Consider the following 21,470-nt stretch of genomic DNA (forward strand, 5'->3'; position numbering starts at 1 on the left):
TGCCGACAAATGACTGCCAGATGATATGCATAACCAATCACCTGCTCAAGTTTGGGAATGGCACAAACTTTACAGCAGGGGTCTTCAGCTCCAATCCTTAAGAGCTAGCATCCTGCAAGTTTTAGAGGCATATCTGCTCCAAAATACCGAATCAAATAAATAGCAACACTACAAAAACACAAAATCTTACAAAGTATTTTTGGGCTAGTTTCTAGTGCAAATTTCTTTGTATACTTAAAATAAAACAACTCTAACTTACAGGTAACTTTTTAGCAAAATGTAGAGGCTTGTTTTAAGTAAATAATTACTTAATATTGGTGGAAAAAGTACTTGTTCCATAAGATTATTTCACTTATAAGACATTTTCCCCATGTTATAAGTTAATTTATCTGACAATAGAGCAAGTACCGTTTCATCAATATTAAGGAATTATTTACTTAAACATGCCTCCATATCTTACAAAAAATTACCTGTAAGTTAGTTTTCTCTTACTTCCAGTGTTCTAAAATATTTGCACTATAAACTAGACCAAAATTACTTGGTAATATTTTGTGTTTTTGCAGTGTAGTTGCCAAGCTTCGATGACTTCTGGAGGTAATTCAGACGTTTTATTCATAAAGTGTACACAACAAAGCACCGCTACTAAAACAAGTTTAAAGAGGTGCGTAGTAACTAGTTACATTTACTTTGATAGTTTTGCTTCACTTTTTACTTTTGAGTAAGTAGTCTTGAGTAAAATTTCTCACAACCGCAGAATAGAATAGAATCACTTTATTTATCCTGTATGGGTAACTGAAAGGACAAGTAGCAGACAAATAATAAGAAGTCAAGCAATATAAAAGCAAACAGTTAAAACAAACAAAAAAATGCAGCAAATGAATAACAAACCAAAAATGCTAAACATTTTTCTTTTGCCTGAATGTGTTATGTTGTATTTGTTTATTTTTATTAGAGAGCAGAATTTGAACTTTAACATTTTAAAATATCAACTCAGATGTTAAGATCAGTAACTCAGTACTTGAGTAGCTTTCAAACCAAATACATTTTTACTTGAGTAATTTCTTGGATGGCCACTTTTCACTTTTACTCGAGTAAAAATATGTTGTGCTAATCTTGAATAAAAACTTAATTTAGTTCAGTTTGTGTTTTTTTCTATGAACAATGTGGTATTAAAAAGTCTTCTGTAACTTTGAAATATTGTCCAATTAAAACAGTATTTTAACTACATTGACAGGCAACAAAAGTTGTTTTGGGATTTATGCATTTGTTCAAAACTCTTATACATCAGTATTATAAAATGTTAACATTTATTTAGATTTTGCACAGTACTCAAGATCTAATTCAAGTTGTGTACTTGACTGTTTTCTATTCAAAACTCTTCATTGCTTACATTTGATTTGTTGGTACAACTGAAAGTTTGGGCTATAACTCATTACTCTTCCAAAAGAAAAGAAAATACTTGTGTTATAATTGTTTTAATCAAAAATAAAGAGGCAGCTAGTAATGATCAACAGTCTTTATTTTTTTTTGGACAGTACAAAAACAGTCAAGCGGGCAGAAGCACTGAATGAAACTAAAACAAAGCTCAGTGAAAATCTAAAATGAAACATCAACCGTCAGTAAAGTGGTTATAATATTATGTGTATTGACTTTAAATTAAATCTGAAAGATTTTATGATAATGTTTTCAAGCTTAGTTTCCCAAAAGACCATCAACCAACAAACATACAGAAACACAACTTAAAATATGTTAAAAAGTTTCCAAAGTGTTAAAAGTTAAAATATTGACTTAGAGGAGTACAAGTTGAGGATATTTTAAATAATCTCTTACATTCAAAAAAGCAGTAAATTCAGCCACTTGGTGGCACTGTAGAAAGATGTTACATATCCTCAACAATGGTTTGGTAAAGATTTTATTGCCCACATAACGGAAAATTGCTGGTTTACAGTGTCTGAGGTTTACAGTTCTTTGTTTAAAAAAATAGAAACATTACTACTTAAGACACAAGACAAGGGTTTCAAAAGCTTCCCACATCTACATCTGTAGATAAAATTACAGATTCTTTCTAATCATGAGATACCTGGGAAGGGAGTGACTTAATTTTAAAAGAGAAGATGTAAAAATGTAATCCCACAGTTTGTTTCTTGCTTTTTAATCCAGTGTTTTTGTCAGAGCTACAGAGGGAGCCCAGCGTTACACTGGACCCAAAACAATGATCATCCCTTGGCGTTACTAGTATTTAGAGTGAAGGACATACTGGTATCCTGCTGCTGTTAATCTCTGCACTGCTTTAAAAACACAGTACTAAAAAGAGGTAAAAGAATAAATAGAAAAATAAGGCAAATTAAAAATTATTACCACTTTCCCAGAGTTTTTCTGAAGGTGCTCCTTGAGAGGAAATCCTCCTCTAAAAGAGAACGCAGCCAGAGACACATTAGATATTCAAAAAAAGTGACAGGAATCCATAGATGCACTTTGTGTTTAACGAATTTAATTTCAGTTTTTAGAAACCTCACACTTCCAGGTGTTTTGTTCCTCTTCCATCAGAAGTCATTTCTAGTCCAGAGGACTTTGGAATATGAGTCTGACAAAACCAGTGTCTCCCCTGAGAGGGTGGATGCAGAACGGGCAGGCGGCGTGGAACGCGTGGGTGCCGTGTGGCAGCGAGATCTGACTCCAGTACGCTGTCGTCTTCTCCGAACAGACGTGGCCGCAGGGGACGAAGGCGTGAGTGGGGCCCTCGGCGTCTACGTAGAAGGCCGGTTCGCAGCCCAGCCACAGCGGCACGTAGGGCCCCTGCGCTCGGCACATGGGACACTCCCTCTCCTGGCACTCCGCCTCCACCTCGGGCGCCCGCCGGCCTCCCCAGCAGTGGTAGCCGTGGACATGTCCGCAGCGCAAGTACGCCCACGGCTGCTTCTCATCCAACACGTCCTTGCGTCGCATGCTGGGGAAGGCCAGGGTGTTGAAGCCGACGGGGCACTGGGGCCGGCCGGCGTTGAACTCCTGCCGCAGCGCCTCCAGGTGTTTGACCGTGGGAGTGCGAGCGAGGCCCTCTGCTGTACGCCACAGGAGGGTGGCGCCGCAGAGGTCAATCAGAGAGCCATCAACCAGCTGGTTGCACTCAGAATCCACCTGCAAAACGCCAAGATGTAGACGTTCTTTATTGTTACACTGGAAGTCTGATAAATGTCCCTCAACCTCCCTGAAAGAGTTTTTTTTTAAAGCTTGAGAAAATTAAATACACTTCACCAAGATCAACACAAAGGTTTTACAAAAAATGGGAATGTTTTCTTTCCTGTTTCTCAAACTCCCTTCATGAAAAGAGTTACTGAAACAAACAAATATTCCAATAATATTGTAATTTATTGGGTGGGTCTGTATGTTGAGAAATAAACCAGATTAATGTATGTTTAACGAAGCATTACCCACCATCTTGCCTCTCTGCTGAGCAGATCTGGTCTCTCGCAGTGTGAAGACATTTCCGCAAACAGAGATTTCCCTCCACACACCCGGTCTGGAGTCCTGGGCGAAACCCTGCCGGGGATGCATGACCAGAACTCCGTTTGTGGTCAGCCCGTCCATATGACCGTCATGCATTCTCCACTTGGCTGCCTTCTCCTGTGACAACAGCATTATGCAAGTCTTAGAAAATAAACAGTGAAGAATCGCAGCGCTAAAATAGACGTAGCTTTCGAGGTTCTTGAATCGTACCCCGAGGAAGATGTTTTTGGAGGAGTCGAACCCTGCAGCGTAGATCCGAGCAGAGAAAGGCGGGTTCCTCTGGCAGATGATGCGGCAGGCGAAGCGGGAGATTGTGCTCTGAATTGTCGGAGCGTCAGTGAGGCTCTGCCCGCCCGGTACAGTGTCTGTGACCACGAAGTCGATGGGATTCTCTGTGGAACGGCCGATCTGTAACCAAATGTACATTTACAGAGCAAAGAATTAGTAAGAATCTGAGATTAATCCTGTCCCATTTCGTTTTATTGTTAGGTCCGTCACAGTGATGTTTCGTTGGACGGTAAATCCAATAATAGTGCAAATAAACATTCCAAAACATTAATAAACTTTAAATTCTAATGAACATTCAATACTGGAACTGGAAGATACTTTAAATATCCAAAATAAACAAACAGAACATAATAACTCAAATGAATTATGAAGAATCTAAACTAAAATGTCCTTCAAAATAAGAAGGTTTAGTTGAGACAAATGGACCAGAATGAAGACTTTTATCATCCGATTTTTGGTAGAAAGAGGAAAAACAAAAATGATAAATCATGCAAATCATGGGAATTGAGCTCATTTTAAATTGTCATGCGATTAAATGGTTTCTTGCTTATTGCGACAGGCCAATTAATTATTGATAAGTGGGTTGTTGAAATTCAAACCATTTTAAGTGCTTCTCATTTTGTAATGTTACAAGCTGTAGTCCATGATTATAAATTGGAAGGAAAATAATACATGATTTTAAACTGCTTAGAAGTGTGTTTGTGCATTTATATTTAGTTCAACAATTTGTAGAAACACCTGCTGCTGCCAAATCAATTGCTACTCTTTTGTGGTATGATGTTACCAGAATTGTATGGGGGAACTTTACTGCCATAAGTCAAGGGCACACATAGGTAGATATTTACCTACCTAGACAGATATGAAGTCATTCAAGCCTAAAGTAGCATTTCAATGCAAAACATGTTGCAGCAGCACAGACGTCCCCAACGCTAATGTCGGCGTCTACAGCCCACATTTCTACAGATTTATTATTTAAAATAAATTACATGGATGATCAGGGAAACATTTGAGATAAGTAGGTATAATAGAACTTTGCACCAATCAGATGATTGAATAACATAAATAGCAGATTAAAAACCAAAAAAGATTTTGTTGTTGAACAAATAACTTGACATCAAATCTTTACAGACTCTACAATTAACTCAATGATAACTTTTAATGGAGTTCCACTACTAGTTGTAATGTGACATACAGTGAAAAAGTTTAAAGTATGAATATTTTCATCTTTCCATTGATGTCTGAAACATGCTGCAAATAAAACGTAGAAAATGTCCTGCGATTATAAGATTATACCCAACAATCATGGACATCTAACTTTGACAATCATTAATTGATGCACAATTTAATAACACTATTTTACATCCAAGATAAAAGCTAAAATAGCAAGCTATAAAAATAAAATAAAACTTTAATCTTGATGTGCTGTGAAGGTGAAAATGGAGGCTACACACCTGAAACATGTCTGTGTTGCTGTCATGCGTGTACTCCACCACTACAGTATGCGCCCGAGACAGTGTGTATGATATACTGTGCTGCTCCTTGTTGCTGATAGCCTTTAAAAACACACAAAGGGTTACAAAATATTTAAAACATAAATAATTGAACATGTATAAAGCTTTCCTTGAGACTTAGAGACAGATGAGAAAATGTAAGCGATAAGGATCTTCCAGCTGCCTTTTATTTCCATAGTCACAGTAGTAAAGGTTGTATCAGAGGATCTAATCAGTGTGATGCAAATGGACTCGTGTGTTTGAGTTCTCACCTTGGCAGCCTGAGGAGTGCAGGATGTGTGCACGGTGCTGGGTTTCACGCCATTCGACTTGTTTCTGCGACACAGAGCAAAGCGGCTTTTCCTCCTCCCTCTTTCACCAGACGGCAGAGAGCCATTACACCTGAACACAGACAACAGCAGCAGCTTATCTTATAACTCACTGTGCCAGCAAATGTTTCCGGATGACATAATCAGACAAGAGGACTGGGAGATAAACCAATTTAATCAAATCTTTGGTTTTTGATTATTTAATTTCTGGAAAATGTGTTTGTTTTTGTTTTAGATACGTTCACCTCAGGTTTCCATAGATCAGAATAATGTTAGAACGCCCACGGCGGCGGCCATCTTGTTTGATAAGAGTGTTTTACAGCTTCTATTTATTTAAACTTTGAATCCAGGTAAATTAAGGTAAATAATCCACCAGACAATGAAATATCATTAAGTTGTAATAACACAAGATAAACATCGTCCAACAATAACTTCAAAATAATAATAAAGGCATATTATTACAAGAATAAAGGTAATAATACGAGAATAAAGTTGAAATCATACAAGATCAGTTGTACAACAATAAAGTCATAATAATATGAGATCAAAGTCTTACAACAGGTTTAAATAATGAGGATAAAGTTGTAATATTACAATAATACAGGCAATAAAGAATAAAGTTGTAATAAGATCAAAGTCGAACAACAATAAAGTTAAAATAATATTAGAATAAAGTCAATTTCACAACAAGTCAAAAATGTGAGAGTAAAGTTGTAATAATATGAAATCAATGTCTTACAGAGTCGGAATAATATCAGAATAAAGTCATATTATACAAGAATAAAATCGTGATGATACTTAATTAAAGTTGTATAACAATAAAGCCAAATAATACGCGAAAAAGTCACAAAACTGTCAGAATAGTCGTAATACTAGGAGAATAAAGTCGTAATTTTATCACAACTCATAAAACTTTACATTTAATTTTTTAAGGAAAAAATTAAATGTGAAGTTAAACTTTGGTATCCGTTTTATAAATAGGCAAATACTTCCCCTTTAAACACATCAATATCAAATAAACTGCTTATTTGGAAGAAAAACCACACAGACTGAGCTGATTACATCAGATCTTGATAAATGTGATAAAAGCCACTTTTTGAAAACATTTTCTGACATTTGTGATTTTGTTTTTAGAAAAACCGAGGGGAAAAAAAGAGATTAAAATCGGAAATTTATCTTGGCATGAAAAGATCAAATAAAATTCTTGACTGCAAGAATTTTATTTTATCGACTGCTTGTAGATATGCAGTCACATCTACAAGCTCTTTAAGATATGTTGAACTATTAGTGTTTCAGGGTTTTTATGTCTATATTTGCGGAAATCCCAAGGAAACTAATCATCATGTACGGATTTAAAGATTTCCATAGCAACCATCCAATCATAAGGCATAAATAAAACTCTGTCCTCTTTACAGTGTAAACACAACACAGGACTAAAGTTACAAAGTTGGGCTCTATAATGCTGCATAGAAGCGTTTCAACAAGTCTGGGCCTCTGCTATACAGCAGAGGCCAAGGAGTGACATAAGGGCAGAAGATGGATTAGCCAACAGCGCATGGTGTCAGGACATGTTACTGTGGATATAGAGCAGATATCTAACATACAGATAAAGGTGTTAGTTCTGTGTCTGTCATACAGCGACAGTTTTCAGTCAGAGGCTTCTTCAGATTTGTTGCAGGACTGACTGCTTCCTTGATTCATCCTGACCTCAGCATCAACATCCACAACCACTCTCTGAAGATACTTGGATGGTAGAAGTTATGACAACATTTAATTTCCCTTTGAGATAAATATTTTTGAATCACATTTAGAGACATGCAGCACAACTAATACCAACACTCAAGTGGTACAACAAAGCTGGCTCTGAATCCAGTAAGTCAACCCTACAGGATTACGGACTGAATATGTGCGCACTGGTGAAGAGGGTGGAGTTGAAAATGGAAGAACAATCATAATGAAGGGGCAACCAAAACACCTGAACACTTTAGAGCAGGAATTAAATTCTTAAAGCATGCATTTCTGAGGGTGCATTCACACCGGCCCTGTTTAGTCCGCTTCAATCAAACTCTAGTTCATTTGTCTAGAAAGCCCGGTTCATTTGGGGAGGAGCAAATGCACAAACTCTGATGCGGACCAAACAAGCGAACTCTGGTCCACTTAAAAACTTAGGTCTCGGTTTGGTTAAAGTGAACTCTGGCGCGTTTTGAATGCAAATGTGACCGCCAAGTGGACCAGAGACCACTCTAAAAGCAGGAAGTGGACTATAGCGTAAAGCATTCTGGGTAAATACAAACAAAACAATTGCACGGACTTGGTCTTTTACCAAAGGCAAAAGAGAAATCCTACAACCGGCAAAGTCTGCCGCCATTCCGTTTTTGTTTACATTTCATGAAGAAGGAAGTTGCACTCAGTGTCTTCTTCAGATGTTTTTGTGTTTTTCCTCCAGTGGTTCTTGGTGCAGCGCCACCACAGGTGAGGAGGTGAACAGGTTTTTCAAAGGGTTTGGTTCATTTGACACAGTGTAGTGTGAAAGCGAACTGCACCAGCTGAAAATGTAGCAAATGTTGCTACACCGGTTGTGTTGGCATATCTCCCAACACAACCAGTTGGTCTCTAGATGGCATCTAACAGTTGCTATGGAAACGGTGAACCCAAGATGCCTCAGTTTGGACATTTTCCTTCCCTTTCCATCCTGTTCATTGTGTGTGGTGATAAGATGAACATGGCTGGCTCCTTGCCCAGTCTGGTGACCAGTAGGTAAAACAGAGGGACACATTTTCACGACATATTTATTCCCCAGGAAAATAAAGTTATGGATTACTAATTAAAGGTTCCTAGAAACTCAGATGAGCTGAAAGTAAAATAAATTGAATAATTCAGTTCTATTCATTCGTCAATAGGTAACTTAAATCACAAGGTTTAGGATTATTACATAAATTAGCTAATCTTGAACAGAAAATGATCTTCAACAACTAGCATATTATAGCTAAAACTATAACATATTTCATGCATTTGCAAAGCATTTTGGACATGCAGTTAATTTAACATGTTGTCTCTTTATAGGGTTTGGATCTGTTGGAGGAAATATCACATTCTTAAATGGATTTTACTCAGTAATCCTTCTCCTAATGTCCGTAGGTGCAAATTTTAACGAAGATTTTCTTTGAGGGACACATTTTCACGTCATATTTATTCCCCAGGAACTTAAAGAAGAAGAAGAACGAACACTTTCTATCCAGATTCAAGATGAGGCTGCAGATATTTGCCGATTCATAATCAGTCCACAGAAACAACAAGGACAGCAAACAAATCTAACTTTAATTAGTTTGCTAAACATCACAAAGAAGATTATCAACTTATGAACTCCATGACATTTAAGATGACAGAAGCTTTAATTCAAAAGTCAGTTTAGTTGGAGGTTATCTTCAGAGCCAGACTTTAAGCCGCAGGTCAAGTAAACAGGAGCTCAGTTAAAAGCCAAGCTATTCTCTTAATGGATAATGCTCACTTCCTGCAATTCAGACCCAGAAACACCCCCCTTCTTTTATAGACAAGGTCAGACCACCCCCACTTCCAATGTGGCTCCACTGAATCACACTAAACTCAGCTTCTGTTTGCATAAACTATATGGCTCTTTAAAATGAAGCCTTATGAGCAGAATAATTGCTGGGTTGCAAAGCCTCCCAGACTGTTTAATTTCATATGGGGACAGTACAATGCAAAAGCAAACAAAAAGTCTCACACCGCAGTAGCCACAACTTTCCTGACGTCCTTTGACTTCCCTGAACCGCAGTGAATGGCTCCGAGTCAGGAAGTCAGCTGAATTCTTTGCTGTGGTCGGGTTTCTCAACACTTGACTGGCTTTAAGCTGAGTTACGCAGCAGCCAAACAATAAACCGATAGATTGAGCCAAGACCCAGCGTTATGATTACACGAGTGCTTGTTTTCATAAATACGAGTGTAACCAAAGCTTTTTTGGTCCGTGTGATGCTAGAAAAATAAGAGTGTTTCCATTAAACTTGTAATGAAAACACATTGCAAGCTTGATTTCTTGTGACAATCAAGCGGTTTTTCAGATGGGAAGATGCTCTTTATGCAACAGTACAAACTGTAAATTGTTTCTAATAAATTACTGGTTTCCAGTTCTCATCCAGATGTAGTATTTTGTAATGGTGCACCAATTTATCGGTGCCGATTTCCTTAATTTTGGGGGATCAGAGATCAGCCAATTTTTACATGTGAAGCCGATCTTGCCGAGGTTGACGATGTCGTCAACCTCGGCACAGGTCTAAAAATCAACCACTGTGCTTTTCTTTTCTCCCGTGAGAGAGGTTTGACTAACAAACCGCCCGACCAGGTCATGTCTGCGCATTTACAGTTAACAATAGTCACCCCATTGTTGCCAATTCAGCAACTTTCTTGATATAATGAGCAAGACTTCAGACAAAAAACTTGGTATCGGCCAAAATCGGAATCGGTAAGTTAGGTTTTTTAAAAGATGGATAATTGGCGATCGGCCAGAAAACTGCAATCGGTGCACCCTAGTATTTTTCATAGTTTCTGTGTTTTCATTACATTGCAAAAATACAAAATCTCACCAAGTATTTTTGTCTAATGTCTAGTGCAAATATCTTGGACCATTTGAAGATAAAACTACTTTGGAAGTAACTTTTTTAAGCAAAATATTAGCTTATTTTAAGTAAGTAATCCTTTAGTATTGATTTTAAAAAGTACTAGTTCCACAAGCAGATTATTTCACTTGTAACAAGAAATACAAGTGAAGCTAGAACTTTTTCATATTAAGGAATTGTTGGTCTGAAACAAGCTCCTATATCTTGCTAAAAGGTTAATTATAAGTTTGTTTAGTTTTATTTCAAGTGAAATAAGATATTGGCAGTAAAAACCAGACCAAAAATACAGGATAACATTTTTAGCTTTTGCATTGTAAAACCTGGAATTTCAATGAGTCCAAACAACAATCTAGTGCTGTCTCTTAAATTTATCCATGAATTTCTTAAGAGAGGAAACAATCTTTTACAGCCTATTTTTTTTACTCATAGCACCTGATGAGATCCATAGATTACTTTTTTAAACCATAACTCATCAGAACTCAGTTGCGAGTTTTAGCAGTGAGAAAAATGCTGATGTTCTTGCAATGCGTCAAGTACGACAAAAAGGGATGTTACGTTTTCTGTTGGCAGTACAAATACACATTTTTCTAATATGGGAACTAAACTGGAAACCGACTGAAAAAACCCACATCATTCTTTTCTTGGGATTATGGCACATTTACCAATCTTTTTTAAAAAAAGCTCATGTTTGATATCTTTTTATATTTAGTAAAGTTGTGACATCTGTTTTTCCCCTAACCAAGACTGAGACTTCTAGTGAAACAAAAAACCATATCTCAAAAAAGTTTACGTTTTTATCTCTGCTTGCTTGGACAACTTTTAATTCCTTGTATGCAAGTTTAAATTGAGTTTTTATTTGTTTCAACCATTTGTCTCCCAATTTATTTTTTAGTTTTTTTTAAAACTGCTAAGTAAATTAAAATACTGTAGTTTTTCAAAAGTCTAGAAAATGTATTAATTTACTGCTAATGAACATCCAACCTGGGAAAAAAAAGATATGTGGCATAGTAACTTTCAAAAATGCAATGAAAGCAGGTTTTTGTTTGAGCATTTCAAGTCAACTTTAAGGTTTCTGTCCCACTTATTTTATTTTGTTCCACTTTAAAACACTTGCTTATATCTAAAACACAGTTATATTCAGAGTAAGCCTTACATACCTGGCGTATGATGGCATAAAGTGACACAAAAACTAAGCACGTTTTTCTCGATTAAATCAGTTAATTTGTTAATTTTGAGAATGCTCGCTACAGCTTCAGTTTTCCTTTTCTTGCGGTGTCAAGTTTATTGAATTTAAAAAAAAATTTTAACTTCTTGTTTCCATTACTTTGTTAGTTTCACTCATGATAACAGCCTTGGTTCAGATCAGTCATCTATTTGTTGTTTGTACCGAATGTTGCGTTCTGAATTGACCTTAGTGACAATGTGCTGAAGTTCTGGCCTTCCTCCATTGGCATCCTGTTTGTTACAGGACAGATTTTAAGATTGTTTTAGTCATCTATGGTTTGACTCCTGTTTACTTAAAGGAACTTTTACACCACTATAGTCCAGCCAAAGTACTTAGTGCCATTACCCAGATGATCCTGGACGTCCTGCAAATCAAACATGAAAACTGGCTTTCTTTCATAGTGAAGTTTGACACCTTGATATGTTTTATTCTGTATTTTAACCTAGACTTTACATTAAAACATTTGGATATTTTTCTTCCCACTTTAGCAATGCATGTTTCATTGTTTGTGCCATTTTAATTGACGTTTCTAAAACCCAAAACAGTCAGCATCTTACCCCAGGACGATGAGCTCTCCATATCTGACTGGTCCTTTGGTGGAAGCCGGGGAGGGCGAGATGTTTTCCTGACCCAGTGAAAACATCTGTGCAGCCTTTTGAGGGATCATGTGTGAGGACTTTCCCACTTTGAGTTATCCCTTCGAGGAATGTCAGAGCACCTCCATCTGATGACGAAAATCAATCATCAAGTTTATGAAAGACAATAATAATCAAGCAAGTTTCCCCAACCAACCATCATTCTACATTTTTCATTTAAAATTCAAAAAATCTTTTTACATATTTATGCAAAACACACAAAAAGAAAGGCTTCAACATGGCCCCACTCACAGCTTCAATACTCCTCGATACACCCACACTGTCTTTGTACTCGGGGCAACACTGGTAAACAATGTTTGCATTCACCCCAGCACACTGAGTGGGGTTGTGAGGTGTAAAATGGAGGCGATTTACGTCTGCAGCAGGGTGACTCACTAAGCAGCACGCTGGTATTGATGTAAAAATGCTTTGTACCAAGAAAAAGAAAGAAACAAGCTCAGCATTCATGCAAAAGCTTATTTATGATGTCATGACCCGCAGAGGGTAGAAACGCAAGTTACGCTGCTGGCTTATATGACAAATTCTGCAGTAAATCTGTAACTCCGGTTCGTACTCAACAGATGTCTATCATCTATTAACATCGTTATCTTCCCATTTTTGGACATGGAGACTGTTAGCAGGGAGAGATGCTTGGATTTTCAAGATATACTGTGAAAAATATTCCCAAGTCAGGTTCCCTTGGTCTGGAGCCCACTATGGAAGAACCACTGCGGTGTGTGAAAATGTTTTGTTTGCTGTTTGTTTTTTAATATTATACAAAGTTTTTTATTCCATCCATCCATTCATTTTCTTACACCTTTATCCCTAGTGGGGTCGGGAGGTGCTGGTGCCAATCTCCAGCTGACGTTCCAGGCGAGAGGCGGGGTTCACCCTGGACAGGTCGCCAGTCTGTCGCAGGCAAAGTTTTTTTATTGATAACTGCAATTATCAAAAGGTAAAAAAAAAAAAACACACAAAAAAATATCCAAACCAATTGACTATAAGGCCAGTTGTGACGGTTGCCAATTATCATAAGCAGCCCGAAAATTGGCAATATACAATGTTTAATTATGTTTGATATATTGATATTCATTTTATAGCTTTATTCTTTGAAAGGCACCTTCAAATAAAATTGTTATCAATATGTATTTTACTTTTCTGTGGAGGAATTCTGATCCTTTCTTAGCATGATTTTAAAATTTCATTTTATTTAACCAGGTAAGTTGATTAATATCAAATTATCATTTTCTACAGCAAGCTTTTCAAAAAACATTTTTAAAAAATAATACAACATATCATACACCAGAAAACAAAAAAATAAACAGAAAAATAAAAATGCAACCGTTAAATTGATCACTGTCCTGCTGTATAACTCAAATGTTGGTCAGTCATTCTTCTAGAGTTCCTGGATCCATTATTATGGCAACAAGTCATCCAAGTCTGAAGGAAGCAAACTACCAAACATTAAACATGGAGATGGCAGAGTGGATTAGACCGATTGTGGCTAAAAATGTTTTTTTTTTCTGTAGGATTCTCTTTAATAAAAATGTATATGTTGAGCAACTGTACCCTTGGGTAATTGTTTTAAAATCAGAATGTTGTAGATTATATTCCAGCTTTCTTGCCATCACATGTTGATTTGCAAGGCCAGGCACTTATCCAAGTTGAAATCTGTGAATTAGTGCATAAATGTGTGTGTATAAATGTGGCTCCAGTGTAAAGTGGATTGAGTGGTCATTATGTCTGGAAAAGCCCCATCTAACCTTTCGTATTTAGTGAAAAGCTGCTAAAGATCAGAGAGTAGAAAACTGGTAATTTTATCCAAAAACCACGGCAAAGACTCTGAAGACGTTTTTGCTGCAAATTATCTCAGAATACGGAGATAAAAAAATAAATAAAAAAACTTTGCTTTCGCTAGAGCAAAGTGACAGGAAACACAAGATTACATCAGAAGATACTGAACGCAAAGCAAGTGAGAGAGAAAGATGATACATGTGAAAAACTAGCATGAGGGGGCTGAAAGATAAAAAAATCCTTTGAAGAAATCAGATGACTGTTTAAAAAACACTACTACTATAAATACATTTTAAAAGAGCTTCCTGTCAATTCTTCATTTTCAGAAAGTTATTTCACAATATCAAGCAAGTAACTGAAACCTATTTAATTCAAATCAAAAAGTAAAAATTTGTATATGCATTCATTTAATCATTGACCGGAGCTTAAAATAAATTAATAATTTTGAAAAAACTTCTGTTTCTGACATATAACCAATAGAAAAGGATTTTTAACAATAATTTGGGCCCTGGTAAAAACCATTGTTTGTGCAATAAATACAGTTAGTCTTGGCTCCTTTGCTATGAAATGCAGAATCAATGCCTGTCCTGCAACTTATAGTAGGATGCTACTTGTATAAAAGTTTAGTTTTCCCCCCTCTTCATGATGCAATTTTACTGATCCATTAAATGCAGGGGGTGTACCAATTTATCAGAGCCAAATTTCGTCATTTTGGGAGATCGGTGATTGGCCGATAATTGCATGTGAAGCCGATTTATCAACCTCAGCAAAGGTCTAAAAATCAATGACTGTCCTCTTCTGTTCTCCCATGAGAACGGTTTGACTGACAGACCGGCCCACCAGGTCATGTTTGCAGTTAATAGTCACACCAGTACCACCAACTCAGCAGCCTTACTACTACATTTAGCGACATTTCAGACAAATAAAATCGGTATCGGCCAAAATCGGAATCGGCAGGTCAGGCTTTCTAAAGATTGGTAGTCAGCAATTGGCCAGAAAACTGCAGTCGGTGCACCTCTAGATAAATGCAAATCGTGGGCTGAGAGCAAGATGACCATCTGGAGGAACGAGTCAAAAGATGGGCGCATAAAGAATGCACGGTACAGTTACGCTTCTACACTACAGTCGAGGTCAAGTAGGTAATTAAAATAAAAAAGCAACCACTTCTTTATCACTCTGGATTTACACTGCGTGCGTCTCTGCTCTGTTGTTTACTTTGCAAGAATTAAAAAAGAAAAGAAGAAAGACCAATGGAAACATACAAAACATATTCACCAATTACATGGGTTTTACTGATGCAATGTTAGTACAGATCTTTCGGAAAGTTACAATACAACATGCCTGTTTTGTGTAAATAAACATCTAAGAGTGACGTATTAGCATAAGCACAACTGGGGCTTGTGATCATTTTTTAATGTTTTTCTGAGGGAATTATGCGGGAGTGTCGTCTGCTTTTGTGCAGAACTATTTAAACCAAAATGAGTTTCTTCCTTATAACAACACCTCTATCAGAGAAGATTTACTCACATTTCTGACAAAACAAAGTCAGAAATCGAATCAGGGAACAAGTGAGTTGTGCAGGAAAACACATTTAGTCACAGGCAGAATTGGTTCATCTAGTTTGCATTTACTGTTCTCTCTAAACCAACATGGGCAGGGAAAACTAGTTTACCAACGCAGCCTCAAAGTAAATCATACATCACACACGACAACACTAAACACAAAGTATGCAGGAACTGAACAGGCTGATGTCTACTAATTATCCTGCAAAATACACTAAAAAGACAGAAATAAACACAGCAAAGGATACTGTTAAAGACTAAATTATAAAGTATTTAGTTTGTATAAAGTCAATCTGTACTGAAACGTAAAGCGAGTTTTAACCTATAAAGTTAAAAACACACAAAAACTCAATGCAATAAACATACTATTTAGTTAAATTGTCAATTTTAAAGCAAAATTGTATTTGCAACAAGGAACTAAATAAAGAAAACTGCATCCATCTGTAAATTACAATATGTACAGTACAATGTGCGTGACGTTTAAACCTGCACTTTTTATTTTGTTAAGCATCAAGTTTCAACATCTGCAAAATAAAAATAAATAAAAAGCTTATTTTAGGACTCTGTAACAGCTAACTCGACAGTTGCAAAGCGGTGGAAGGTTTCATCCTCTAAATTATTTATCCACAGAGGCAACAAACGACTCAGCAGGACTGAGTTTAGCCACAGCGAGGCCGCCGGACGGCTTTAGGCGTCATTCAGACCTGGATCCTTTTTCTGCATGACTATGTTGCAAAAAAGCTGAGTCATCCAAAATCCTGACAATGGTGATGATGAAAGTCATCGTAAATAGCATTAAGTACAATATTTGTCTTTTTGAATACCTTCTTGCACTAAGAATAATTTTATGACCAAAAAAAAAATTTTCATCAGTTCATCTGTACTTGTATGAAACACAAATTCAAAGCTGGAATGAAAAACATCACACAAAATACATCGTTATTTCCCCTTACTGCTTGAAATATGTAAAACTTATGCCTCCTGATACTCATTTTCAGTAGACAAATAAGCAAGGAATTTGTTTAAAGAGCCCGTTTCAACATGCATCGAATAGAGGCCAATCTAAAGTAAACCAAATTGCATGCATATTAGACCATTTTAACTGGGTTAATATTTTATTTTATTTTTTACACATGAATATATTTGTTTCTTTAAACGAAAACAACCAAATCTCTTCTGGTCAGACCACAATATAACTCAGAAGCAGGAGGGATAGAGATGTTTTTAATAAGACAACCAAATCTTTGTAACATCCGTCTCAGGAGCCCAGATTGGCAAAACTATGTCTTCATGTTTTAAATTAGTTGTTTTTATTTGTGTAATAAATTACATTACTTGCATATAACCTTAAATGTTTCCTTGTTTTTAAATCTTAGCGGTTTATTGCAAATTTACTTAGCAGTCAACTTTACTTCTTCCAATGTTAGCTACAAAAATAAAAAATAATTATTCAATGTCATTCCTCAGTTGCAATCGTTCACATTGGACAGGTATTAGTGAAAATTTTTAAAAATTATTAAAATCAGCAAAGCAGCAGCTACAAAACCCAGAAAACACAGCGAGAACAGCTCCAATTCAACGCAGTTTCAAAACAACAGGATTTACCGTGACGACTATCTGTTGATGCAAGGCAGAGCAGGCGGACGTTGGTGCATGACTATGTGGGGACACAATCAGCCTCTCTTTTCATGAATTCTGCTATCAGAACAAGTTGCATGATCTGTTCTTCGGCTACAAAATGTTTTTGGGAATGGAAAAATAGAGCAATCCACAGGCCATTGCACACAAACACTTTCATATCAGCGCATTTATGAGCGTCATTAACCTGTTTCTGAGAGCCATTCTTCCCAGTATCACAAACAACATTATTATCAAGAGCAAAGGCTCTGAAAACTTGTAGGAAAAGCTGTGACTTCTTTATGAAGAAAGGTCGCTTCTGGCTGCTACACACACATTTCCGCTTTTCTGATACGCAGCCTCTAATCTTGAGTGTTATACGTGTCAAATTAAGCAGAGTTTCTGCACCCTGGTTCTGTTATTAGTTAGTGCGAGCGTACTGCAGGCAGGGAGAGAGTCCAGCTGTGGGTTTGTGGGTTCAGCAGCGACAGGCAGAAGAATGAAGCTGCAGCTGTCACGTCTAGACATTCTGTCCGACAACTGAAAAAGTAACAGCAACTCCACTCGATTCTTGTTGACCGTCAACGCACCGTCTGGACTTTCTCCCGTTGACCTGGATTTCTCCGGTATATTTTCTACTGGGCTAATCAGCGAACAGAAGAAAGAATTGTGAACAATGATATTGATTTTCCGAGTTGCTATAGATTTGTAGTCTGGCTGTAGTTTTAGCAATGGCAGCGGAGGAAGTGAATACTTCCAATACTGAATTACGGCCATCTTGTTCGGCTTGGCACCTCTCTCTCTGTAGTTGTTGGTCGTTTACGACGCACACAGTTTCCGGTAAACTTCGTAGCATTGAACTGGCGAATTACACACATAATGGCCAAACGTTAGCGATTGGATAAAATATAAAACTTCAAGAGTCCACACCTCCAGCAAGCAATTGTTTCTCAATGGTTCAGATCCTCTGGACGAAGCGACGTGTAGTACAAGGAGATGATTACTGTCAGACTAGTGTTGATCCTACCAACTTTAGCTTTAATTAGAATCTGGATTTTAGCATACAAATCTCATTTTTAATTCAGGCATTTATCTGTTGCAGTTTACAAGCGTAGTCTCAACCTAGCATCCGACAAATAAAGCAGAAAGACATATAAATGAGAACAACATTATTGTGATCAAAATAAAGCTTGTATGAGCAAATAGAATAGAAATTAAAGTGCAAATGGAACATGACATAATGGTCTAAATACCCCTTACTTTCATTTACAAGAAGAACGATTACTGAGAGTCTTTTTGAATTGAACTGAATTCAAAAGGAAAATATTTAGCTAGTAATTAAGCATTTGAAATATAAGGGTTACAGCCCCTGATTTATCTATTTTTTTGTTAAAAAGGAGACTGATATGATTGTTGGAGGACGTGGTAGGCTGAACTGTGACCGTCACTTTTATTCCCCCTTAACTGAGCATCAATTCATGCTCACTGAGGTTAACCGTTGTTTAGGTTTCAGGTCAACCTTTGCCCGTGGAGAAGGGTCGACCCGTCCATGGGCTTTTGATGCGTTGGGGGGACAGTTGGAACAAAAAGGGCACAGACCCAAGTTTTAAATGGGGAACAAAAGCAGCGTCTGCCGGGACAGATGCAGTGGTAGTGGGATGGTGCATGCTAATCAGTATGTGGTGCTGAACAAAGAAAGGCCAGCTGGTCAGTTTGGATGTGACAGACCAGTGGTGTCAACTACAACAACTGAAGAGGAGACAAAAATAAAAAATATTAAGTTCAGGCATTTCCAGGGGCAACTTTCAAGGATCCGTTGAGAGTTTAAATTCAGTGCAACCTAAAGGAGTGTTTGCTGTACCCTGTAATTAAAGGACAGGACCAGCATTTCTAATTATTCACTGCTGTATAAATAAGCAGAACACAAAATTTTAAACTAAAAGTACAAGAAGAAGACGTGTAAGGTCTTTTAAAAACAAAGAGTAACTAAAGATTTATATTTGAAGATACGGCAACACAAAAATAAATAAAGTATAAGTCAAGACAGGAGCAAACTTTTATCCCACAAGACTGGTTTTTAACGTTTAAGGACAAATGTTAGTCCTAACAATGAGCTAACTATTAAAGCCAGGGGGGGGGGAAATACAGTAGTTTAACATTTACCATAACTACTACAAACTATTTTAAGTTGTTTGGTCGGTTTAGTCAAAAGTAACTCTTTGTTGTTAGCTTTTAATATGACTCGACGGCAACACTGAGGAAAACTAGGTGGTTAAAGGGAATGAGGAAAAGCTATATCATAAACAAATAAACTCACCGAAGTTACAGTCGTGTATTATCTCTCCCGGGCGGCTTTGTTCGGAAACTGAAATAGCTTGGGGTTTTATTTTCTAAAAGAAAAACAACGATGAGCTTAAATACATAAACGTTGCCCTTATTGCAATATCCGCTGGTAGTTTAATGAGTTTGTAATCTTCGGAGAACTCGGAGGAAAAGACAGAAACTTGCTTCGTCTGTAAACTGACGCTGGGCTCCGACGAAACAGCAGTCGTTATAAACGGTTCCCACATCCGGGAAGATTTCAAAATAAAACTAAACCGGAAGCTTGTATAGGGCCTTCAGCAGGATTTATTAACCACTGTTCAATTGATATCTCCTTTAATATTACTAAGTAACATTTATTTGAGTAAATTAATATGTATTAGTTTTATATTTTAAATGTAAAATACACTAATTTGTACATAACTTGATATTTTTGTCTTTTTAATTTTTTCAGTATCAAAGCAAATGAGACCATTTGTTAAAAAGGAGACTGATATGATTGTTAGAGGACGTGTTAGGCTGAACAGAGACCGTCACTTTTATTCCACCTTAACTGAGCATCAGTTCATGTTAACCGTTGTTTAGGTTTCAGGTCAACCTTTGTGGAGATGGGTCGACCCGTCCATGGGCTTTTGATGCTTGGGGGCAACAGTTGGAATTACTAAGTTAGTAAATCAGTAATTGATTAAATAGCCTTGTTGCAAAGTAAGTCTTAAAACTTACTTGAGTAATTTTTTTGGAAAGCTACGTTTTACTTTTCCTTGAGTAAAAATATGTAGAAGTAGTGCTACTCTTACTTGAGCAAACTTTTTGCCTAACTTTGGTTCAACCGTGCGTATAAAACCAATTCAAAAAATGACAATCGACTTGGCTTGAATGTCTTTATTTTGGAGTAAAAATATATAAATCATCTTACCTAATACCTAGTTTAAGAATTTTTTTTAATTTTTTTTCCAAAATTTATTTATGCTTTAACATGAGGTACAGTGTAAAAGAATTTTTTTTAATTTTATTTAATTGCCATGGGAAGAACTTTCAGAATGTTTATTCACTTCAAGACTGCTTTAGGCAACAGTTTAATTGCCATGAACTTTTTTCTCCTCAGACTATTTGTACATTTCACCAGGCCTTACAGAGAACTTGGAAGAAAAAGAACAATAATAACGATGAAAACACGCCTTGGGGCAACACACAGGTATTTGGAGCAGGACAAACCTGTACAGACTTCAGTGGTATGAGTCATAGTCTGTACTCCTGAGGAGGATTCTGTTCTTCTACTGCATTTGTTGCCTAAATGTTCCTGACAGAAGTGGGTGGAGAAACCAAAAATTGTACTCAAACTACTTCAACGTATTTCTATTAAAGTAAAAGTAAAATATAGCCAGTCAAGAAATTACATAAAAGTAAAAATGCATTTGGTAAAAGGCTAGTTAAGTACTAATTGATGAAAAAATTTGGTTTGTTACTGAAAAATGATGTCATTAGGCAAGCAAAAATATTAAGTTATGTGCAAATTAAATTAAATTACTCTACCCACTTCTACTTGTTTTGTATAATTTTCTCCCAACAGCCAAGTGTCTTTTTTCAAGGCTTAAATTTTTACTTATTTCAAAACCTAAAATTAGAAATTAATGTTAAAAAAAAAGTTCTTAGATATTCATAACATTTTTTACATCCCCGCTAAAAGGCCATGCAGCATGCATATATATATATATATATATATATATATATACATATATATATATATATATATATATATATATATATATATATATATATATATGGGAATATATTTGGGACATCAACCAAATCAATTAAATAATCAAATAAAAATATTTCATATACTGCACCAAAAAATATTGAAATGTTTTTTGGTGCAGTTACACACACATATATATATATATATATATATAGTGTTATGTACACTTGCTCCGAGTGTACATAACAAAAAGAAATGTAACTACACCAAAAAACATTTCAATATTTTTTGGTGCAGTATATGAAATATTTTTGTTTGATTATTTAATTGATTTGGTTGATGTCCCAAATAAATTCACTACATATATTAACTGT

At 36.4% G+C, this 21,470-nt stretch overlaps 1 protein-coding gene across 1 annotated transcript; it reads right to left on the reverse strand.

Moving 5' to 3' along the window:
- Nucleotides 1-1,501: 1,501 nt before the first annotated feature.
- On the reverse strand, nt 1,502-19,633 carry LOC102234937 (E3 ubiquitin-protein ligase pellino homolog 1). The gene is made up of 7 exons (XM_005797479.2): nt 19,393-19,633; nt 12,025-12,191; nt 5,555-5,684; nt 5,244-5,345; nt 3,715-3,912; nt 3,433-3,621; nt 1,502-3,135 (listed from the first exon to the last, which is right to left on the reverse strand). Exons 2-7 carry the CDS (start codon nt 12,132-12,134, stop codon nt 2,557-2,559), a joined length of 1,308 nt encoding a protein of 435 aa, XP_005797536.1. The 5' UTR covers nt 12,135-12,191; nt 19,393-19,633; the 3' UTR covers nt 1,502-2,556.
- Between the last annotated feature and the right edge of the window lie 1,837 nt (nt 19,634-21,470).

The sequence above is a fragment of the Xiphophorus maculatus genome, chromosome 5 (genome assembly GCF_002775205.1).
Source record: "Xiphophorus maculatus strain JP 163 A chromosome 5, X_maculatus-5.0-male, whole genome shotgun sequence".
Classification (NCBI taxonomy): Eukaryota; Metazoa; Chordata; class Actinopteri; order Cyprinodontiformes; family Poeciliidae; genus Xiphophorus; species Xiphophorus maculatus.

Bases quoted from the DNA above. Each gene is read 5' to 3' on its own strand.
- LOC102234937 (XM_005797479.2), bottom strand. From the start codon at position 12,134: ATGATCCCTCAAAAGGCTGCACAGATGTTTTCACTGGGTCAGGAAAAC. The intron at 3,913-5,243 runs GTGTGTAGCCTC...ATTTGGTTACAG, and splicing joins GCAACACAGACATGTTTCAG to ATCGGCCGTTCCACAGAGAA. The intron at 3,622-3,714 runs GTACGATTCAAG...CTGTTGTCACAG, and splicing joins CCAAAAACATCTTCCTCGGG to GAGAAGGCAGCCAAGTGGAG.